Source organism: Aulonocara sp. 'chitande type north' Nkhata Bay, linkage group LG3 (assembly GCF_057382095.1).
Source record: "Aulonocara sp. 'chitande type north' Nkhata Bay isolate Kocher_YH1m ecotype deep benthic linkage group LG3, A_spYH_male_GT1.1, whole genome shotgun sequence".
In the NCBI taxonomy this organism is placed as follows: domain Eukaryota; kingdom Metazoa; phylum Chordata; class Actinopteri; order Cichliformes; family Cichlidae; genus Aulonocara; species Aulonocara sp. 'chitande type north' Nkhata Bay.
This window is the reverse complement of record NC_141346.1, coordinates 49872225-49888907: the sequence shown is the minus strand read 5'-3', so window position 1 is coordinate 49888907 and position 16683 is coordinate 49872225. Positions and strand designations below refer to the sequence as shown.

Sequence of the window (16683 nt, the reverse complement as noted above, 5' to 3'; positions counted from 1 at the left end):
ATTACAGTGTAAACTTTCACTAATATGATAAAGTGCCAGCTGACAGTTTGTCTGCTCATTTTGGTTTCAACCTCATTAACTTAAAGTATCTCAGCGCAAAAAAAAAAGTGTGTGAAACATTATTCAAAGGAGTTTTGCAGACACAACCACATTAACTATAGCTGTTAATATAAGTGTTCAGGGTTTAACCCCCCCACCAAATCTATACTATATCCAACCTGTGAGAAATGTGAAGAGACAAAAAGAATAATGATACACATTTTAGCAATAACACTTTAATTTTAACTTTAGAGCACAAAATACAAACTTTGAAATCTGAAATTTAAAATGTCTTGTTGGTGACAGAAAGATTGAATTTAGAAAACTAAGAAAATGTGTAATAAGGGTAAACTATTGTATATGTACAAAAAAAATGCTTCTTATTAGTAGATGTAAAACACAGGACTGAAAAATGTCCTGATGATACAGAAAAGATAACTCGACGAATAGAATGTCTGCCGCTTGTAAAACACCTATTCAGTAGTAGCCGCCATTGTAGCCATAGTAAAAAGGTCTGTGTTGGGTGTATGGGGCATAGTGGTGTCTGGCGTGCCTGCTTCTCATCACATGCTGATGATTGTACTCCTGGTAGGGCTCAAAGCGGTGCAGAGGCCTGTAGTCAAAACCTGCAGGACACAGGACATGTTATATCTGGAGCCGACATGGCAGCTTCAAGTTATCACATCTTTGCACAGTGAAAAAGCTAATCAGCAACTAATCAAAATACATCGATACCTGAGTTTTAAAGCAAATATTTTGACAGCAGAGTGAATTCCAGCATGCGTGTCCCCATCTTTTCATTCCATTACAAGTATGTCCACATTCCAGTGTATGCACACTTACCATTTCTAGTCTCTCTGTACTGATTTCTGTGGTGAGGTTTTGGTGGGAGTGCAGCTCTCTGAGTTCCAGCAGATTCTAGGTGACACGTCTGTGGCCCTGGGTTTTCAAAGTTAAAGTAGTTAGTGGGGAGTGAATCGCTGAAGAACTCTGCCCGGCAGCCATTGTAAGGTATCTCTGACAAGCGCCAGTCTGTGAAACAGAGACAGCAGAAAAAGGGTCACTTTTAAAAGGAGCATTCTGTGTATTGATGCATTCAGTCTGCAGTCATTCCTTTGATTGTTTTTTTTAGATATTCGTTTTGTATCAACCTACATCAACACTGATAAAATCTACTGCAACAGTTTCTCCCTGGCAGAAACACCTTAAAGACCGGGAATGAGTAGCAGTCTTTCCCATTTCTAATAACTGGTAGGACATTACTAGTACTTTGACACACTAATAAAACAGCATGAGAAGCTCCTGCAAAAATTAAAACTGTCAAGCTACATCTGCACATAACATGGGTATTTTTTGAGACAGGTTTTTCTGCATTCATCTTGAAAAATATCTACGCCCACATAAAAACACACAAGACGCCCTGAAGTGATGTCAAGAACTTGCCAAAACAATGTGCGATGATACAACCCTAACCATAGAGAAATCTGCTTAACTTGCCCACGCATAAATACAGAAGTTGTTCTTCTGGTGATGACAGTGCCTCTTAAGCCTTTTATGGCTGAGGGGTAAAAAGCCACGTCCACTAAAGTACCCACATACATGTTGTCAGGGCTTTAAGTTGCTGTTGCTTCTTACTATGCGATTCTCAGTAATAATATGGTCATTATCCAAACTTTGTAAACAATAAGTCTGTGTTCAAGGTCTCTGCAAAGTTTGCATAAACGTCTTACTTGTGTGTTTTGGAGCACTGTTATAGGTTGGCTGTTCCTCAGCAACCTCCGTGTGATCTACACCCAAAAAAAGCGAGAAAAAAGGTGAAGTTCAAACCCTGCAGAAAGCTTAGACACCAACAAACCACATTTTATCCTAGAAGTGGAAAATATTTTTCTGCATGTATGTGTGACTCCTGACTTCCTCTCACCATAGACAGTCACAGGACAGGGCAATATCACACCCCAGGCCTCTGCAGCGTGCTGTAACAGAAGAGAAGTTATCTTGCGATGAGCAACTGCGTTCCAGTGGACTCCGTCCTTCATTCGATGGTGCAGTGAGAATCTGAACTGGAAATGGAGGTCCAACACATCCATCCCATAGGCATCGGCCAGAGTTCCACTGTAGAAGTTGGCTTCAATCACATCGTAGCGCAACTGGGGTGCCTTGTGCTCAATCTGAGGCAAATAAGGGGGAAGGCAAAGCTTTAAGGCTCAAAACAGAAGATGGTAAAATAAAATAAAAAATAAAATAATGCAGAGCAATAAACCTATAAAGTAAGTATTTAAAAAAAAAACTACAGATCGCACCATAATATATTTATTAAAATTTATAAAAGAAATGTAGGCATCCCCACTTCCTTTGACACAGTAGCATCTGCTGTAATAGTTACACCTCTGATGAAGTCTCAAAAGCTTTATTTTGATACCAAGATTGCAATTACAACTCTGAATAAACAAAGAAATACTGACATACCCAATATACTATTAATTTTGGGCATGTCATTTCAAATAGAAATGACCCTTGGGGTTTCAGATGTTAATGCTATTCGATTTCTGCTGTTACTCAGCCTCTAAAAGCACTTGGCTGAGAGGACAGTGGTATCACATTATCCACTACAGGCACAAGGCTTATGCAAATTTTTTAGATCAGCTTTCCCCAGATGACAAGAGACTTTTGATATGCAATGTGTTTAACACAATCAGATTAGTGTTAAATCATAATATAAATGGGACTTGCTAACAGACCTCAGGCACCAGGAAACCGCCTTTGATCCTCTCTCCTAAGGGCATGGTGAGGTTCCACACAACCAGCGTTTCCTCTGGCAGAGCCTCACGCAGCTCGTCGAAGAACCTATGAAGGTTCTCCTTGTAGTCATCAACCCAGCTGCAACTGTATCTAGAACACCCAGTGCAGACATAAACAGGAAGAACAAAAATCACTACAGTGGGAGGAATTCAATTGGGAAAACAAAAAGTTGTGCTATGATTCTTCTGAACTGATAGATGCACACAAAAAAACTCCATCACTCTCACTTCTGACTCATCTCACATTATCTCTTTAATGAAATCAAATCAACAGCCTTATTAATAGTTACGCAATATACTCACCTTGAAATATCCCAAACACAGGAGTTAACAAAAACCAGATCTGGTTTCAAACCATGGCGGAAGTCCTCCAGGATGCTCTTCATGTAGCGAGAATAGATACGCGTCACGAAGTAAAAACGGACCAGATGGTGGGCGGACTGAAACTGTCGAACTTCCTTGTACTCTGTGCCGTTGTGCATTTGACCCAGACAGCCCCCTTCCACCAGGCAGTCCTGTTCGAAGCTCATCTCACCCTAAAGAAGTAGGTTACAAGTGTGAGGACAACACAAACGAAGAGGTGAACAGATATAAAGCACGTCATTCAAATACACCCATTTTTTTACATTACAATTTAAATGACACCAGTGGCATGATTACAAACTTTATATTGCATAAGTTAGCTGAGGTTTTAACTGGTAGCATGCACATGATTATACACCCTGCACGCTTTTTTGTATCAGTGTATAAAACTGGTAAATGTTAACCCTTGCCTTGCTCCGCAGTTGTCTCAAGGAAAGATATTTCTCTTTTTGTACCAGCAGAACAAGATCCTTGTACACTGCCCGCTGAACTGAGGAAGAAATAAAATGATAGATTAGAAGTAGTCCCCATAGATTAGTACATTACATTATACAGATTCGATACCTGTGCTTTCATTGGGCACACCTTTCCAAGTGCACTTAATATTTAATTCATCACTTAGCAGAAAATGGGCTGGTTTTAGCATTTTAGAAATTGCTGATAAACTGAACTTGATTACTACCATCAATTTGAGCCAGAGAATGGTTTAGAAAGGGAAAAATATATACAAGACTTCTGGATAAAAATGTCTTGATGACAGCAGTTGACACTGGGGCACAGGATACATTGAATAGGGTCAGAATTTAGGGCTTAGAACATTGAGTTTTCATAGGGTTAACAACATGAAAACATGGATCCATCCTGGATTGGGTGAACAATTTAACCTGGTTGTGGTAAAGCACTCATCTGCCCCATTAAATTACACATATTTGCAAATACACTGCAACGTACCTGAGTGTAGTTACTGACCATGTTCATCCCTATGATCACAGTGAACAGATATGGTTACCACACTCTTGTATAATAAAGATGCCACACACAAATCTGCGTGTCTGATGCCATTATTTGAACTTGAACAAATGTCATGAAGAACTAGCTTATGTTATTTATGAAGGTAAACGGGTATTAATTCCAGCACTACCAAACTGAACCTAATGAAGTGGATGTGAACGGTACATACAGTTTATTCACAAAACAGTCAACGTTGGGCAAACAAGAACACCTTAAGTATAAATGCACAAGATAATGTAAATACCGATTCATTAATTTTGTCAGCCAGCTACTCACTGGAGTCTCCCAACACCACGATGAACTTGTTATGGAGCAGCTGGCTGGCCTGCAGGTGGCTCACACTCTTCATGATCTCCCGCTGTTAAATTACAAAGTCAAACACTGTTGCGTCTTTCTATGGGCTCAAATTGCGGTCATAAATACTTTCCACTAAAAATGCCTAAATGTGTAAACTCAAAGGTGAGGTAGTTTTTCCAGATGAGATATTGACCGGACAGAGTTTCTCTACCATACTTCCAAGCTTCTCGCAATAACATTAGCTTACTAATGACCAACAGTGGTTTAAAAAATAAATAAAATAGCTGGCTATTTTTCTGTTGGCTTAAAATCACTTATGTAATAAGTACTTACCATTTTTGAGTTTAGATGCAAACTGTACCACTAATTCCAGCCCCTTGTAAATGCTATGTGTTGGTGTTCAGTGTTATTTTTCAACCAGCTTAGCTAGCGTTTAGCTAGCGTTAGCCAAATTTCCTCTGAAGTGGCTCTTGCGCCACTAAGTTTTTAGTTTTAAGGCCCGAAGTTGCGACAGCCTCCTCAACCACTTAGTGTTTTAAAAGTTTAAAGTTGATGTGAATTAAAAAAAAAAAGAAAAAAAGAAAAATTACAAATATTTCACTCCGGAGTTTCAAGCACACCCCCAAACTGCAGGTGTCGCCAATTAAATGGTGCTTTTAACGACTGTGCGCTACCTTAATGGGTCGACACTAATTTTAAAATGAAAAATAAATTACTTAATAAAGAAAAAAAAATAATTTAATTAATATTAGAGAGATATTAGATGCTTTTAAAAATTAAAAAAAAAATTAACAATATGAATAGTTATTTTTTTTTAAATATACGTGCACATATGGAATTACAACCACGCCTCTTCTTGTGCCTGTTAAGCCATTTCCTACTTCAAAAACAATCTCTTTACTGTGATAACACTTAGTGATGGGATTTCAGGCTCTTTTTAGAGACCCGGCTCTTTCGGTTCGGCTCACTAAAAAGAGTCGGCTCTTTCGGCTCCGACCGGCTCATCGGGTTGTTTTGTTGCTTTAATTAATTTATTATTAACAATAATATAAAATTATGCACAAAAGGAATTACTAACGTAAAAAAAAAAGTGGTTTTATTTATATATGTTTATATATAAATATATGCGGTGGCCCCTAGAGACAAACCATGTACAAACTCCAAAACACATTTCTAGCATGAACTGAACTTCCAAAGCAGAGCTACTAGATCACTTAAATTACACAATTGAAAGCATGTGTGTATTGTTTGTGTATTTATACACAGGCACTCGTATATAGTCAAATAATTTAAAAAAAAGTTCATTTACCTGTTACTACCACACACCAAATCCGGTCGTTGGTACTTGCTGGCTTGTGTAGCCACTAGGTAACAAAAGCTCAACACTGCGCCCAGCATCCTGGAGCACTTCTGTTGTTCTTTTGTACGTGTTTTGAGTTTTTATGTGCTTCGGAGTTTTTACGTGTTTTGGAGTTTGTATGTGCTTTGTCACTAGGGGCCACCATAAATATACTTTTATTTATTCACTCCACATAAAATGTAATAAATAAATCATATAATACAAAAATCAACTATTCACATTTCAACTTTTAACTATTTAAATTTTCAGCTTTTTCTTTTTAAACAAATTTAAAATGAAACAACACAAAACACTACAAACCACAACACAATTAAATATAAATTAAAATATGAAAACAAAAAGAAGATGCACATTCTCTGTCATATGGGCCTGCATGAATAAACTTTCTGAGTCCTTTATCATCTGCAACTGAAAATAGTTGTGGATGATTACTATACCTTACTAATGTGACGTTGTTGTCCCTGGCTCTCTCTCTCTCCCTCCCGCTCTGTTCCTGTGCTACTCAGTGTAACTACCGCCCCTCCCCCCTCTGCCCAGCGTAAAGCACAAGGCTCCCATGCTGAGTGAAGCAGAAAAAAAGTGCGAGAGAGAGGGTGAGAGAAAGAAAGAAAAAAAACCCCCACGTGACGGCTTGCGATAAGGAGCCGGCTCGCGTCGTTCACTTCAAGGAGTCAGCTCTAAGAGCCATTTCGTTCGCGAACGACCCATCAGTAATAACACTAGCTGGCCCAAGGTTTTCTATAAATCAGTTAGTTTTTGGTCATATAATCGAACACTGTTTGTGTAAAGAACAAATAAAATCGGCCACTTAAAATTCTGAGTTTGGCAGAGAAAAGCAAAGGGAAAAAAAAAATCAAAATTACATAAACTTCAAACAGATTTTTGTCTTTCAAAAATGAATCTTTATTTCTTTCCATCGGGAATGTTGGTGAGGCTTTAAAATGGGAAGTGAAAAAGCAAGGCTCATCCTCATGCTTCACTTTTACTTTCAGTAGAAATCACTGTTATCATCATAATCTATCACTTGTAACTGATCCTTTTTCTTTTCTTTGCCTTCTTCTTCCTCCTCCTCTACTTCTTCTTCATCTGTCTTCTCATCTTTCTCAGTCTTGTCCTCCTCGTGAAATTCCTGGTATATCCCAGTCAGAACTTTAGCTGCTTCTAGAGACACTTTGAGACTTCCTATCACCTCGTCTTCATCCACGCTCACAACTGGCAGGAAGAGAAACCATTTGAAAAAATATTATGATTTCTACAAATTAGATGTAGTCAACAGTCATTTTAACTACTATGAATTAATGTGAAGGGTCTTGATGGTTTCCTTCACATAATAAATATCCATTTATCTTCATGCATGCTCAATCATCCAGGTAGGGAAATCCCAAAAAGTTGATTCTGTTAATCTCGATGTGTGTTTCAGTGGGAGAAACGTTTCGTCAACCATCCAGACTGAGTGAGTGAAGAAGTCACTTGGATGAGTGACGAAATGTTTCTCCCACTGAAAACTCTGCATCGAGATGAACAGACTTTTCGGCATATCCAATTAATAAACACTGCTCAAAAAACCCTCACGCACTGTCAAGCTGCTGTTCAATGACATCATTTCCTGTGAGCAGCAGTTCCTGTAGGTTCAGAAAAGCATGTCCAACGTCCACACACTCCTCGTTATCGTCCATTGGCTCACTGACTACTGTGAACCTTAACCTGCCGTGACACATACAGACACACGAACTTACATTTAGAAGCAAGACTTTTCAATAGCAGAGATATTATTAAACTTCTTAAGTCCGATTTTAACGTCAGATTTGCAAACACTACCTGCCCTGGTTGGGGTCAGTGCCCTCCAACATCGTGTAAAGATACTGTCTAAGTGGAGTTGACTGTGAACCATCCACATAAATCACTGAGAAAGAAACAGAGATTTTGAGTCTATTTAGGATCTTTAAAGTTCAAAGCTTATTGGCACAAACATGGACAGCTCACTAACTCTTACCTCGTGTAAAGTTGTAGTGAATCTCCTCTCCTTTGGTAGGTTTGCGGAGGGACATGGGTGTTTCTGTTGTCTCCATCGGGATGCCCAGCAGCCGATATTCCACGTACACTCGCTGCACTGACTTATCCATTGCCACATTTGAGGAAGGTTCAAAAGTCAGGGACAGAATCTCCACTCGAAGCTTTTCTCCCTGAAATACAATGACAAAATGTTGGCCTCCACATTATTTCCAAAATAAAAGCTCATATTGTGTCCCCCTGTAGCACTATGTAGAAGAGCACAGTAAAGGCGGTATGATTATAATGTTTCCTTTGTTGTCTGTTGTTGCTCCATTCTTTCAGACAGTTACCTTCCTCATTTTTCGTTTTGGTGGTATGACAACGATGTCACTTTGTGAGGAACTTGACTCTGAAGATTCGGGGGCTTCAGTGTCCTCTGCAGCAGCTGTTTAGTCAAAATCAAAGCACTGTCAGCACTGAGCAGTCCTTTTTCTGCATGTTTAATGAATGGCAGAATAAAGCTATAAATTGCCGTAAGCAACCTAAATCAAGTGTGTTGCTTGTATATGAATAGTTACCGCTCTCACTCCTGTCCTCGTCTTCACCCTCAACAACTGACACCTGATCCACAATGGAAATATCCTGAAAAAAGAAAAGACAACACATGAGCCCATTCATCAAGTTCTCATTTGTGTCTTTTCATTCTAAATTTACATAAATTAGCTTTTCACAGCATTGTTTTGAATACAAGAAGGTGATTGAGCTGACCTGAGTTCTGGCATCGCTGACAGAGCTGACCCTCGACGCAGTGGCGGGTGATTGTCTGGAAGATGTTCTCTCTGAATACCTTAAATAAGATTTAATATATTTTTAAAAAATTAATCATGTTCTTCTTACAAAATTTCTTATAAGTGACAGATGGATGAAACTGTTTTAAATAAATGTGATGCTGAAAGATTATTTTTTGTACCAATAAATAGTTGGTTTTGCAAAACATGAAGGTCTCTGTGTGGTGTTTGAAATGTCAAAAGTGTTGTTTCCAGCGAAAGAACCACTGCCCTTAGTGATTGATATATTTGTTTACCATATTATTTACACATTTGGTCCATATCAGGTCTTGAAGTTAACTCTATTCTGGGAGAGTCAATCTTAAGCTGTTTCTGCTCAGCTCTGCTGATGATCATAAAAGCGATGTTTGAAACTTCCAGTCAATTATTAAAACAATTAAAACTGATTATTATGGATTTAAAAATCTTATTTGGTTTTCATATGTAACTATTTTCAGTGATATCAACTTTAAGAAGCGCCCCTTGTATTAAAAAGAAATTACTTAGTAGCTGGTAAATGAGAAGGTGTGGTCAGTCTTGGCTCAGGTGTCAGATGAGGTGTTCTCTGGTAAAGCTCAGGCGACCTCTTAGTAGACCTCTTTCTGTCTGTAGACGTTGGCCTCACAGAGGTGGTTTGCTCTGCTCTTACATCTTGTGAGCTCCTCTGCTTGGTGGGTGGTGGCCGAGGCTGTAAGCCGACAAATATTGTATATCAGTGCACAAAAAAACATGGCTGTATTGCGTGCTGAACTACCTCACCCACACATTCTTCAGATTAAAACCCTACCCAGGATTTTATCTCTTTCTGCAAAGGCTCAGGTTTCCAAGTCTGTGAAAAAAGCCATAGAAAAACAGATTTTAAGCTATAGGGGATAGGAAGTGTCTTTGAACACACAGATATCATGCACTTTCCTTACCTTCACTCTGGGCTTAGCTATGGGTCTCTGTGATGCATCATCCTTCTCTTGTCTCCTCTCCTCCCTTTCACTGCTCTCCCGTGCTCTGCCCTGCATGTCCGCTCTGCTTCCCTGTCGGCCTAGCAAGGCATCCACAGGTGGCTGAAATGGGTACTTCCATTTCATCATTACTCTGACCATGCCTCGAGGTCCACCGGCTGGATCTCTCAGCACATAATCCCCTGACAAAATATGAACTTGTGAGATATTCAGCCTTTCTGGTTTTTGAGCAATGCTACAAAACTGATTCAGAAACAGATGGTACTTTACAACCTGTATATGATCAGTTTCCCTAAACAAGCATGTAAATAGGTTAAATAAAAGTATTATAAACCAATTTGTGTTACTTTGTAGATACTTTGTAGCACTTTTTTCCACCTTCATCTACATTAATGTCTCCTGGAGTTATGGATGCAGAAAAATCATGCAGTTCTTTTACTTTTCTCCATCCCTCACCTCTGATCTCTCTCCCTGTAGCCAGGGTTCGCAGTGGTATTGGGGTTTTGGCCAGATAAGGTGGAGGTATCTGGTCATCACTGTCATCAAACACGTACACCCACAGACTGCTTGACCTGAGAAAAAAGTGCAATTGAGTGAAGTTAGCAGGCTGCTAAAGGTGAGATTAAATAGAAACAAAAACAGAAGAAAACTTTTGAACTAGCGTACCTGAGGTACTGCAGCACATCAGTTGTTATTGCAAGTGGGTAACTAGTAGCGTCATTGAACACTGGATCAGCTGTGCACTTGGTTGTTTGAGAGACATGTGGTGGCAGGTCGTAGAGCCTGTATGTCAGGTAGGCATCAGGAAGTAGTCCTGGCCATTGAGCGCTGAGGCCCACACAGCGTTCCAGCATTACCACCAGTTCATTGGGGATTCCTCCACCATAGTCATGTAACTCCTGCCATAAATATAAATCGAGTCATAAATAGATTCTGTACATGTTTGGAAGCAGAGCATCCAACTTTAAAAGGCTACTTCACCCAAACTGGACTCAAATTGGAAATAAATAAATATAATGAATGCATTTTGTAACAAATACATACACTTAACTGTAAAGCTAATACTGAACAAGGTGACAAGGGGCACAGATTTGCCTTAACACATGTGAACATACATGTAGCTCATACAGTAGGTGCAGTATGAGCTGGAAGGCCAAATTGTGTGTATTCCCAGTGTGGACACACTATTCACTGTGCTTTCATCAGCTTATCTTCTCTCTGATTTACCTCATGAATGCTGTCTTGCCACCCAAGCGTGATCTGCACAGGACTTCTGTGTCTCACTGTTTTCCAGTCAGCTCCACTCTCTGCCACAGTGGCCACAGGCTCTGCAGGAGGGAACAGACGTGCCCAGAAATCCACAACACCGACAACTTCACCCTCGTGTCCTGAGAGGGAGACGGTAAATAAAACGAAAACATTTCTAAGAGATCTTTTTGTTCATCTATGCAGTGGAATTAACAAAACAGCTTCTCTTTACACACTTGTAATATTCACGTGTCCACCAATACGCTCTCCTCTCCTCTCTATGGCACCCATTAGAGACATTTGTCCACTTCCGTGGGTCACAAACCGGACTCCTCCTAATGCCTGGTGGAGCTCTACTCTGACTCTTGACCCCTGACCTCCCAGCCGACCCACATCCCGGACTGTCAGGCAGTAGCGGGATGTGAAGCCATAATTGGGCTGGCTTCCCGACACAAGAGGAGTAGAGTGCATCTCAAAGTCCAGCAGGCTGTACGTGCAGAAGCTCACAATATCTTCACCTTTATCTGCCCCTGGATGGATGCCCCCCATAATACGCAGTCCTGCTGGGGTGAAGGTTGCAGCCTGGTGGTGGGAATGAGCAGTTATCATAACCTTTGGGAAAACAGCTTGAAATGATTCAGGCTCGGGATGTGAGTCTTTACCTTCAGGTGGATCTCTAGCAGCGATTCCCCAGCCTTGAGCTGAGAGAATGACATGTCATCCTCAATGGGCTGCACCACCTCCTGATCTCCAACTGGCCAGGTGTACTGTACTGGTATGGTACGTTTGTAGTTCCTGGGGCTGTATGCCAACTCTTTCAACTGGGCTTTAGGTACAGAGGAGAAAATAAAATGTTTGGAGATTCTGTCTAATGTACATCATTTCTTGCATGTCAAATAGTAAGTCTGAGTAACTAATTAGCAATTGTTTGTCGTTACTATAATGTAGAAAGGGTTGCTGTCATTTTCATCGTCACACCTTGTAAACTGTTGATCTGCAGAGCTCTTTTTGATAGCAGTTTGTCTTTCTCTGCAATCCTCCTCCTGCTCTCCTCTCTCTCTCTCTGCACCTTCTGGCTGACTGTACTTAACTCTTGCTTTGAGAAGAAAATGGGAGAAATTGCAAAAAAAATGGCGATAACGGCTATGTTCCACATAATTCACATATGCATTTAAAAGCTGTGCAAACCTGCAGGTCTTTAGTGATTTGGTGCTCCAGCAGTAAAAGGTTTCTGGTTTTCTGTAATTCGAGCACAGACTCAGCATGAGATGCCTGGATATTCACCAGCTCGCAGGGTGAATCTTCCAACTTCCCATCAGCCAGGAGGAAGCGCAAACCCTCCTTGCTCTCCTGCTGCGTTCTGAATGCCTGCAGTGAAAACGACACGAGGCTAAAAAAAAGGCAATTTATCTACTAATTTATGTGGTTTGTTTGTCTGACAGGGTGCAACGGAGTGCAAACCTTGATCTGCAGAAGGGTTTCGCTCAGCTCCTCAACGCTCATGTCAAACTCCTGGAAGAGAGGGAACCGTGTCACAAAGTGTGCTTAAAGCACCGATAACACACAGAAAGTGTAAATTAGCTGCTGAAAACTTCGGACCTTGCTCACAGAGTCCAGCCTGTCCTGCAGAGCAGAGACCTGCTCCTTGTACCGGAGCACCTCCTGTTCCAGCTGCTCTTGTTTGTCTCTCATAGACAAGGAAAGCTCTAAATGTAACAACAGAAATGAACAAACGGGGTTGTTATTACACAACCTGTTTGCTTTGGACGAGCACATGCTGAGAAATGAAGAGACCTCTTTCTTGCTCCATCTGCTCCTCCAGTATCTCCTTCTCTCGTCTCAGTTTCTCCTTCTCTACTTCCAGCCTGCGCCTGTCTTCCTGCTCTGCGAGCAGCATTTCCTCCATCCTGCTGATATTTCCCCCGAGCTTCTCGCTTGTCTGGAGCACTTCTTTCTGTTTTTCCACCTGGTGATCATGGGTGCTTTGAGAAGATAAAGTACTGAAAAAAGGGTGGAAAAGAAGGTTTAAATAACCACTGAAACAACAGGTGATGTTTTGTGGTTTATATTGGAATTAATAACTTTCTTTGGTCTTGAAGCACATACTCTTTTACCTTTCTAGCAGCGTGTCATAATTTCTTTTAATCAGGTCCCTCTCTCCTTCCAGGTCTGATATCCTCTCCTGCAGCTGATAGAGAAATTATATATTATATGATCTCCAGATTTTTGGTAATGACCCATAGACATCCTTCTGTCATCTTTGAGGTTCTCTCTTAGATTTGTTCCTGCAGATGAGGTAGCATACCTTGTCGAGGGTCTGCAGAGACAGGGTCGTGTTGGTAAGCTGTCCCTCTAGTTCCAGAGCTTTTTGTCTTTCCTGTTTCAGTTGTTCGGTCAGTTCCTCAGCTTTCCCCAGCAGAGCTCCTTGACTTTCCCTCATTGATCTCTGAGTCTGATATAAAAACATGGCAGTCAAAATTACGATTAGCGCTTTTTCAAATTTTACTTACCTGAAACATCAGCTGAACTTTATCAGTGTGCTGAGACCTTTACCTCTTCTAGCTGATTCTCATACGCCTAGAAGAAAAGCAAAATGTCTAGTAAGCTGAAAAAAGAAGTTCCTGTGACATAAGAAAAGAAATGTTTGACAGACAGTGTTTCTGACCTCTTGCAGGTTGGTGAATTTCTCCTGTGTAACTCTCAGGGCAGCACTCTTTTCTGAAAGCTGCTTTTGCAGACGGATTAAATCCACATTCTCCCTGATAGTTATTCTGGTAGAGACAAATCATTTTGGACATATTTCATGGATGAATTTACTTATGTTCTTTTTTAAAAAAAAAAAAAGCAAAAATGCAAGTGTTTGCTTATGTTTGTGTTTAAAGTTTAAGATCACAGGTTTATTTTCTGTCCTCACCGTTACATCAGTGGATGCTCAAACACGATGAACGCTTTAAACAAGGCTTCATCTCAGACAGCTCTGTTTTTGCTTTTTCAGTTTTTGTTGATGACAAAGAGAGGGAACAATCCTGGTGTTTGCTCATACCTTCTGTTTGCAATTTGCAGCCAATAAGAAGAAAGTTCAAAAAGGGAGACTGAGGAGCTACGACACACAGTGAGCTTTCAGACAGTGAGTGGGTTGAACGGACAGGCTGTGCCGAAGCCCAGTAAAACATAAACAAGACTTATTTTAAATCAGCTGATTCACTCACTGGTGAACTGTGCAAAGCTTGTCTGGTAGAGTGTGAAAGTGAGCACAAAGGGCTCAACTCAATTTGAGTGCACAGCCGTGATACAACGTGTGAGATTATTGTATGATATGCTGAGAGGATACATGCTGTATCATGCACAAAGGCACTTAGCTCTACAATGCTGCCATTTGATGTTCTTGCTACAAACGGCTCAAGCAAATTAAGTCAAACTAGGATGCTGTCATGCTGAGCATTCACAGTTATTCTCACAGTGAACATAAATATCCCCTAAAAAGCCTTTCAAAAAATGCAGTAACATCAATTATCCTGTTTTATTTAATTGTTTCATTATTGTCTCTGTGATGTCTCTGCTGTAGCTACCGGTGTCTGTCGGCCTGTTGCTTCCTCATCTCTCGAAAGGTCCCCTCAATCTCTTTCTCTTTCTCTCTCAGCGAGTCTCTGAGCGCCTGGGCAGTTAGTTCCAGCTCTGCCACCCTCACCTGTTCTGTCATAGTGGACCTGCTGGGTGGGAAAGACACAGTGAGATTCAGAGGCTTTTAGCGCAGATGTTTTCCTTGTCGCTTATTAATGTGCGTCATGTGATTTACTTCAGCTACGCAAGAGTGTGGTCAGTCATGTCACGCTAAAGGATGATCTGCTGTAGCTAATGGATCATTTGGTCATTTAGCACATCACACATGGGACACTTACAACCTCTCCATCTCTGCCCTGGTGTCTTCCAGTGTAGGGCCATATCGAGGTGGTGCAGTCTGGGCTGCCCTCCTCATTCCACCGTCTCCGTCCAGATTTTTACCTAACAACACGAAGACCAGGGAAGGAAAATAAAGAGATTTAAGAGGGAATCACTGCGGCCTCTATTCTTGTTGTTGTTGCTGTTGCACACACCTTTACTGAATTTGTAGGGTGTGCGAGCTCCCAGGTCCATAATGTGCTGCTTGGCCAGGCTGAGTTTGTTCTGCAGCACTCCTTTCTGGCTCTCCAGCATTGCCACTCGGGCTTCCAGCTCCTGTATTGTGTCCTCCATGTCCCTCTCCTTAACACCACTGGAGCCAGGACTGGTCTGACGAAGACGCATTAGCCTAGCAGACATACTGAGGTAAAGCAGAGAGGTTTAATTGGCCACAGTTTGGCTGACAGGTGTTCAGTAAGTGCCTTTAAAAAGTGCAAAAGGCACTCCTTAATCTCTCTTTGGAGTTTCAATATTACTTTCATCTTATTGCCAGTAAATAAATTTTCATTAATATGCTCCACGTTGTTCAAATGTATGGAATCAGGTACAAAAAGTGTATTTTGCGTGTGTTACCTGCGTAGTCTCTGGTCCTGGGTGCGTGTGTGTTGTTTTAGCACACTGTTCTCCTCCTGCAGTCGGAGGCACAGGTCCTCCAGGTGCTCTCTGGGAAATCGAAAAAGGCGCTGAGGGTCTGCTGGACAGGGAGATGGAGACACAGAGAAAGCACACACAGACATGAAAACTGAAGATTCTGTTGTGCGACTTCCATACAGACTATAAAAACCTGAAGTGCTTTTACCTTTTGTCCTCATGACATGATGCTTCTTCCAGGACTTGACATCCCGTAGAGTATCTGAGAAGATGGCAATGAGGCAATATTTGCAGTTATTCCTAATGATTTACAGTTTATTTATTGCCTAAACCCTGCTCATAATTAATAAACTGAGACTTAATGCAAAGCTAAATTGTAACATTCATTGGCATTATCTCTTTGATGCTTGTACTTCAAGGTTTTGGTTTATTTTCTTCAAGTTGTGTTTTTAATGACAGACAAAAACACATATCAGTACAAACCAACCTGGGACAGTTGGCATCAGTCCCCCTCTCATCAGGCCCACATCCCTCACTGGGAGGTCCCCAGCTGTCTCGTCCACCACCGGCGACATTACACCGCTCTTCACAGACTCATCTTCTCAGAAACCTTCAGCCTTACAAAACCTGAATTTGGTTCAAATGAGGTTGAATTGCTGAAGACGAAATACCTTAATACTGCAAATATGACACGTTTTAAAGTTTCACTATGGTAACTACACTAAACGGCAATAAACAATTAAAAACAGAGAATAATTGTAGGGTCTCTACAGTCTAACTGTTTTTAAAGATATTCCAAAGTGACTACTTTAAACTGTAATGTGCTCAATGCCCAGAAAAGCTAACAGTTTATTTTAAAGAATTCAGACTTCAACACTGAAAGATTTCCTAATAAGAACTATTTAACTCACCGTGTGAGAATTGTGTGGTGTTTCCTGCTTGAGCCCGGTGTCCAGCACAACCAGGCAGGATTTATGTCTGTCCGTCCTGTCCAGGTTTAATCCCTCTTAAGACTTTCTTCTTTCGTTCCTTCCCAACCTCTGTTAGCTTAGTCTTCACAGAGAGATGCTTTCTACTTTAGATCTATGTTAATATATTTCCGTGCATAGATGTAATTCAGTGAGAAACATTAGTATATAGTAGTCGTGGTCCAATCTTGAAGCAGTGTTCCACATGCGTGGATGCTAATCCTATTTCCATGATAATCTGATTAGCGAGCATCAGATTGTAGATTAAGATGTGCTCTGAAATCAGTTTGTAGT

At 40.8% G+C, this 16683-nt stretch overlaps 2 protein-coding genes across 6 annotated transcripts; both read right to left on the bottom strand.

Moving 5' to 3' along the window:
* Positions 1-279: 279 nt before the first annotated feature.
* On the bottom strand, positions 280-5343 carry LOC147336032 (PC-esterase domain-containing protein 1A-like). Of its 3 annotated transcripts, XM_086284795.1 has the most exons (9): positions 4842-5343; positions 4488-4569; positions 3611-3690; positions 3141-3373; positions 2778-2928; positions 1961-2207; positions 1770-1826; positions 883-1071; positions 280-665 (listed from the first exon to the last, which is right to left on the bottom strand). In XM_086284795.1, exons 1-9 carry the CDS (start codon positions 4842-4844, stop codon positions 517-519), a joined length of 1191 nt encoding a protein of 396 aa, XP_086140921.1. In that variant the 5' UTR covers positions 4845-5343; the 3' UTR covers positions 280-516. The 3 variants fall into 3 exon arrangements, with proteins under 3 accessions (XP_086140921.1, XP_086140922.1, XP_086140923.1); XM_086284796.1 differs by lacking the exon at positions 4842-5343 and having other exon boundaries at positions 4456-4569; XM_086284797.1 differs by lacking the exons at positions 4488-4569; positions 4842-5343 and adding an exon at positions 4152-4315.
* Positions 5344-6425: 1082 nt separating this feature from the next.
* Positions 6426-16611, bottom strand: rpgrip1 (RPGR interacting protein 1). Of its 3 annotated transcripts, none has more exons than XM_086284782.1 (31): positions 16333-16611; positions 15909-16048; positions 15630-15683; positions 15404-15524; positions 14986-15191; positions 14791-14893; positions 14461-14598; positions 13557-13662; positions 13445-13468; positions 13197-13343; positions 13006-13079; positions 12686-12891; positions 12491-12597; positions 12353-12403; positions 12080-12259; positions 11870-11987; positions 11554-11717; positions 11128-11473; positions 10871-11031; positions 10310-10542; positions 10100-10215; positions 9605-9825; positions 9475-9516; positions 9191-9375; positions 8629-8707; positions 8439-8502; positions 8211-8305; positions 7862-8051; positions 7687-7771; positions 7445-7572; positions 6426-7080 (listed from the first exon to the last, which is right to left on the bottom strand). In XM_086284782.1, the coding sequence occupies exons 2-31, from the start codon at positions 15994-15996 to the stop codon at positions 6857-6859; spliced, it is 4056 nt and encodes a 1351-aa protein (XP_086140908.1). In that variant the 5' UTR covers positions 15997-16048; positions 16333-16611; the 3' UTR covers positions 6426-6856. The 3 variants fall into 3 exon arrangements, with proteins under 3 accessions (XP_086140908.1, XP_086140906.1, XP_086140907.1); XM_086284780.1 differs by having other exon boundaries at positions 6427-7080; positions 14461-14601; XM_086284781.1 differs by having other exon boundaries at positions 6427-7080; positions 14461-14601; positions 15404-15521.
* Between the last annotated feature and the right edge of the window lie 72 nt (positions 16612-16683).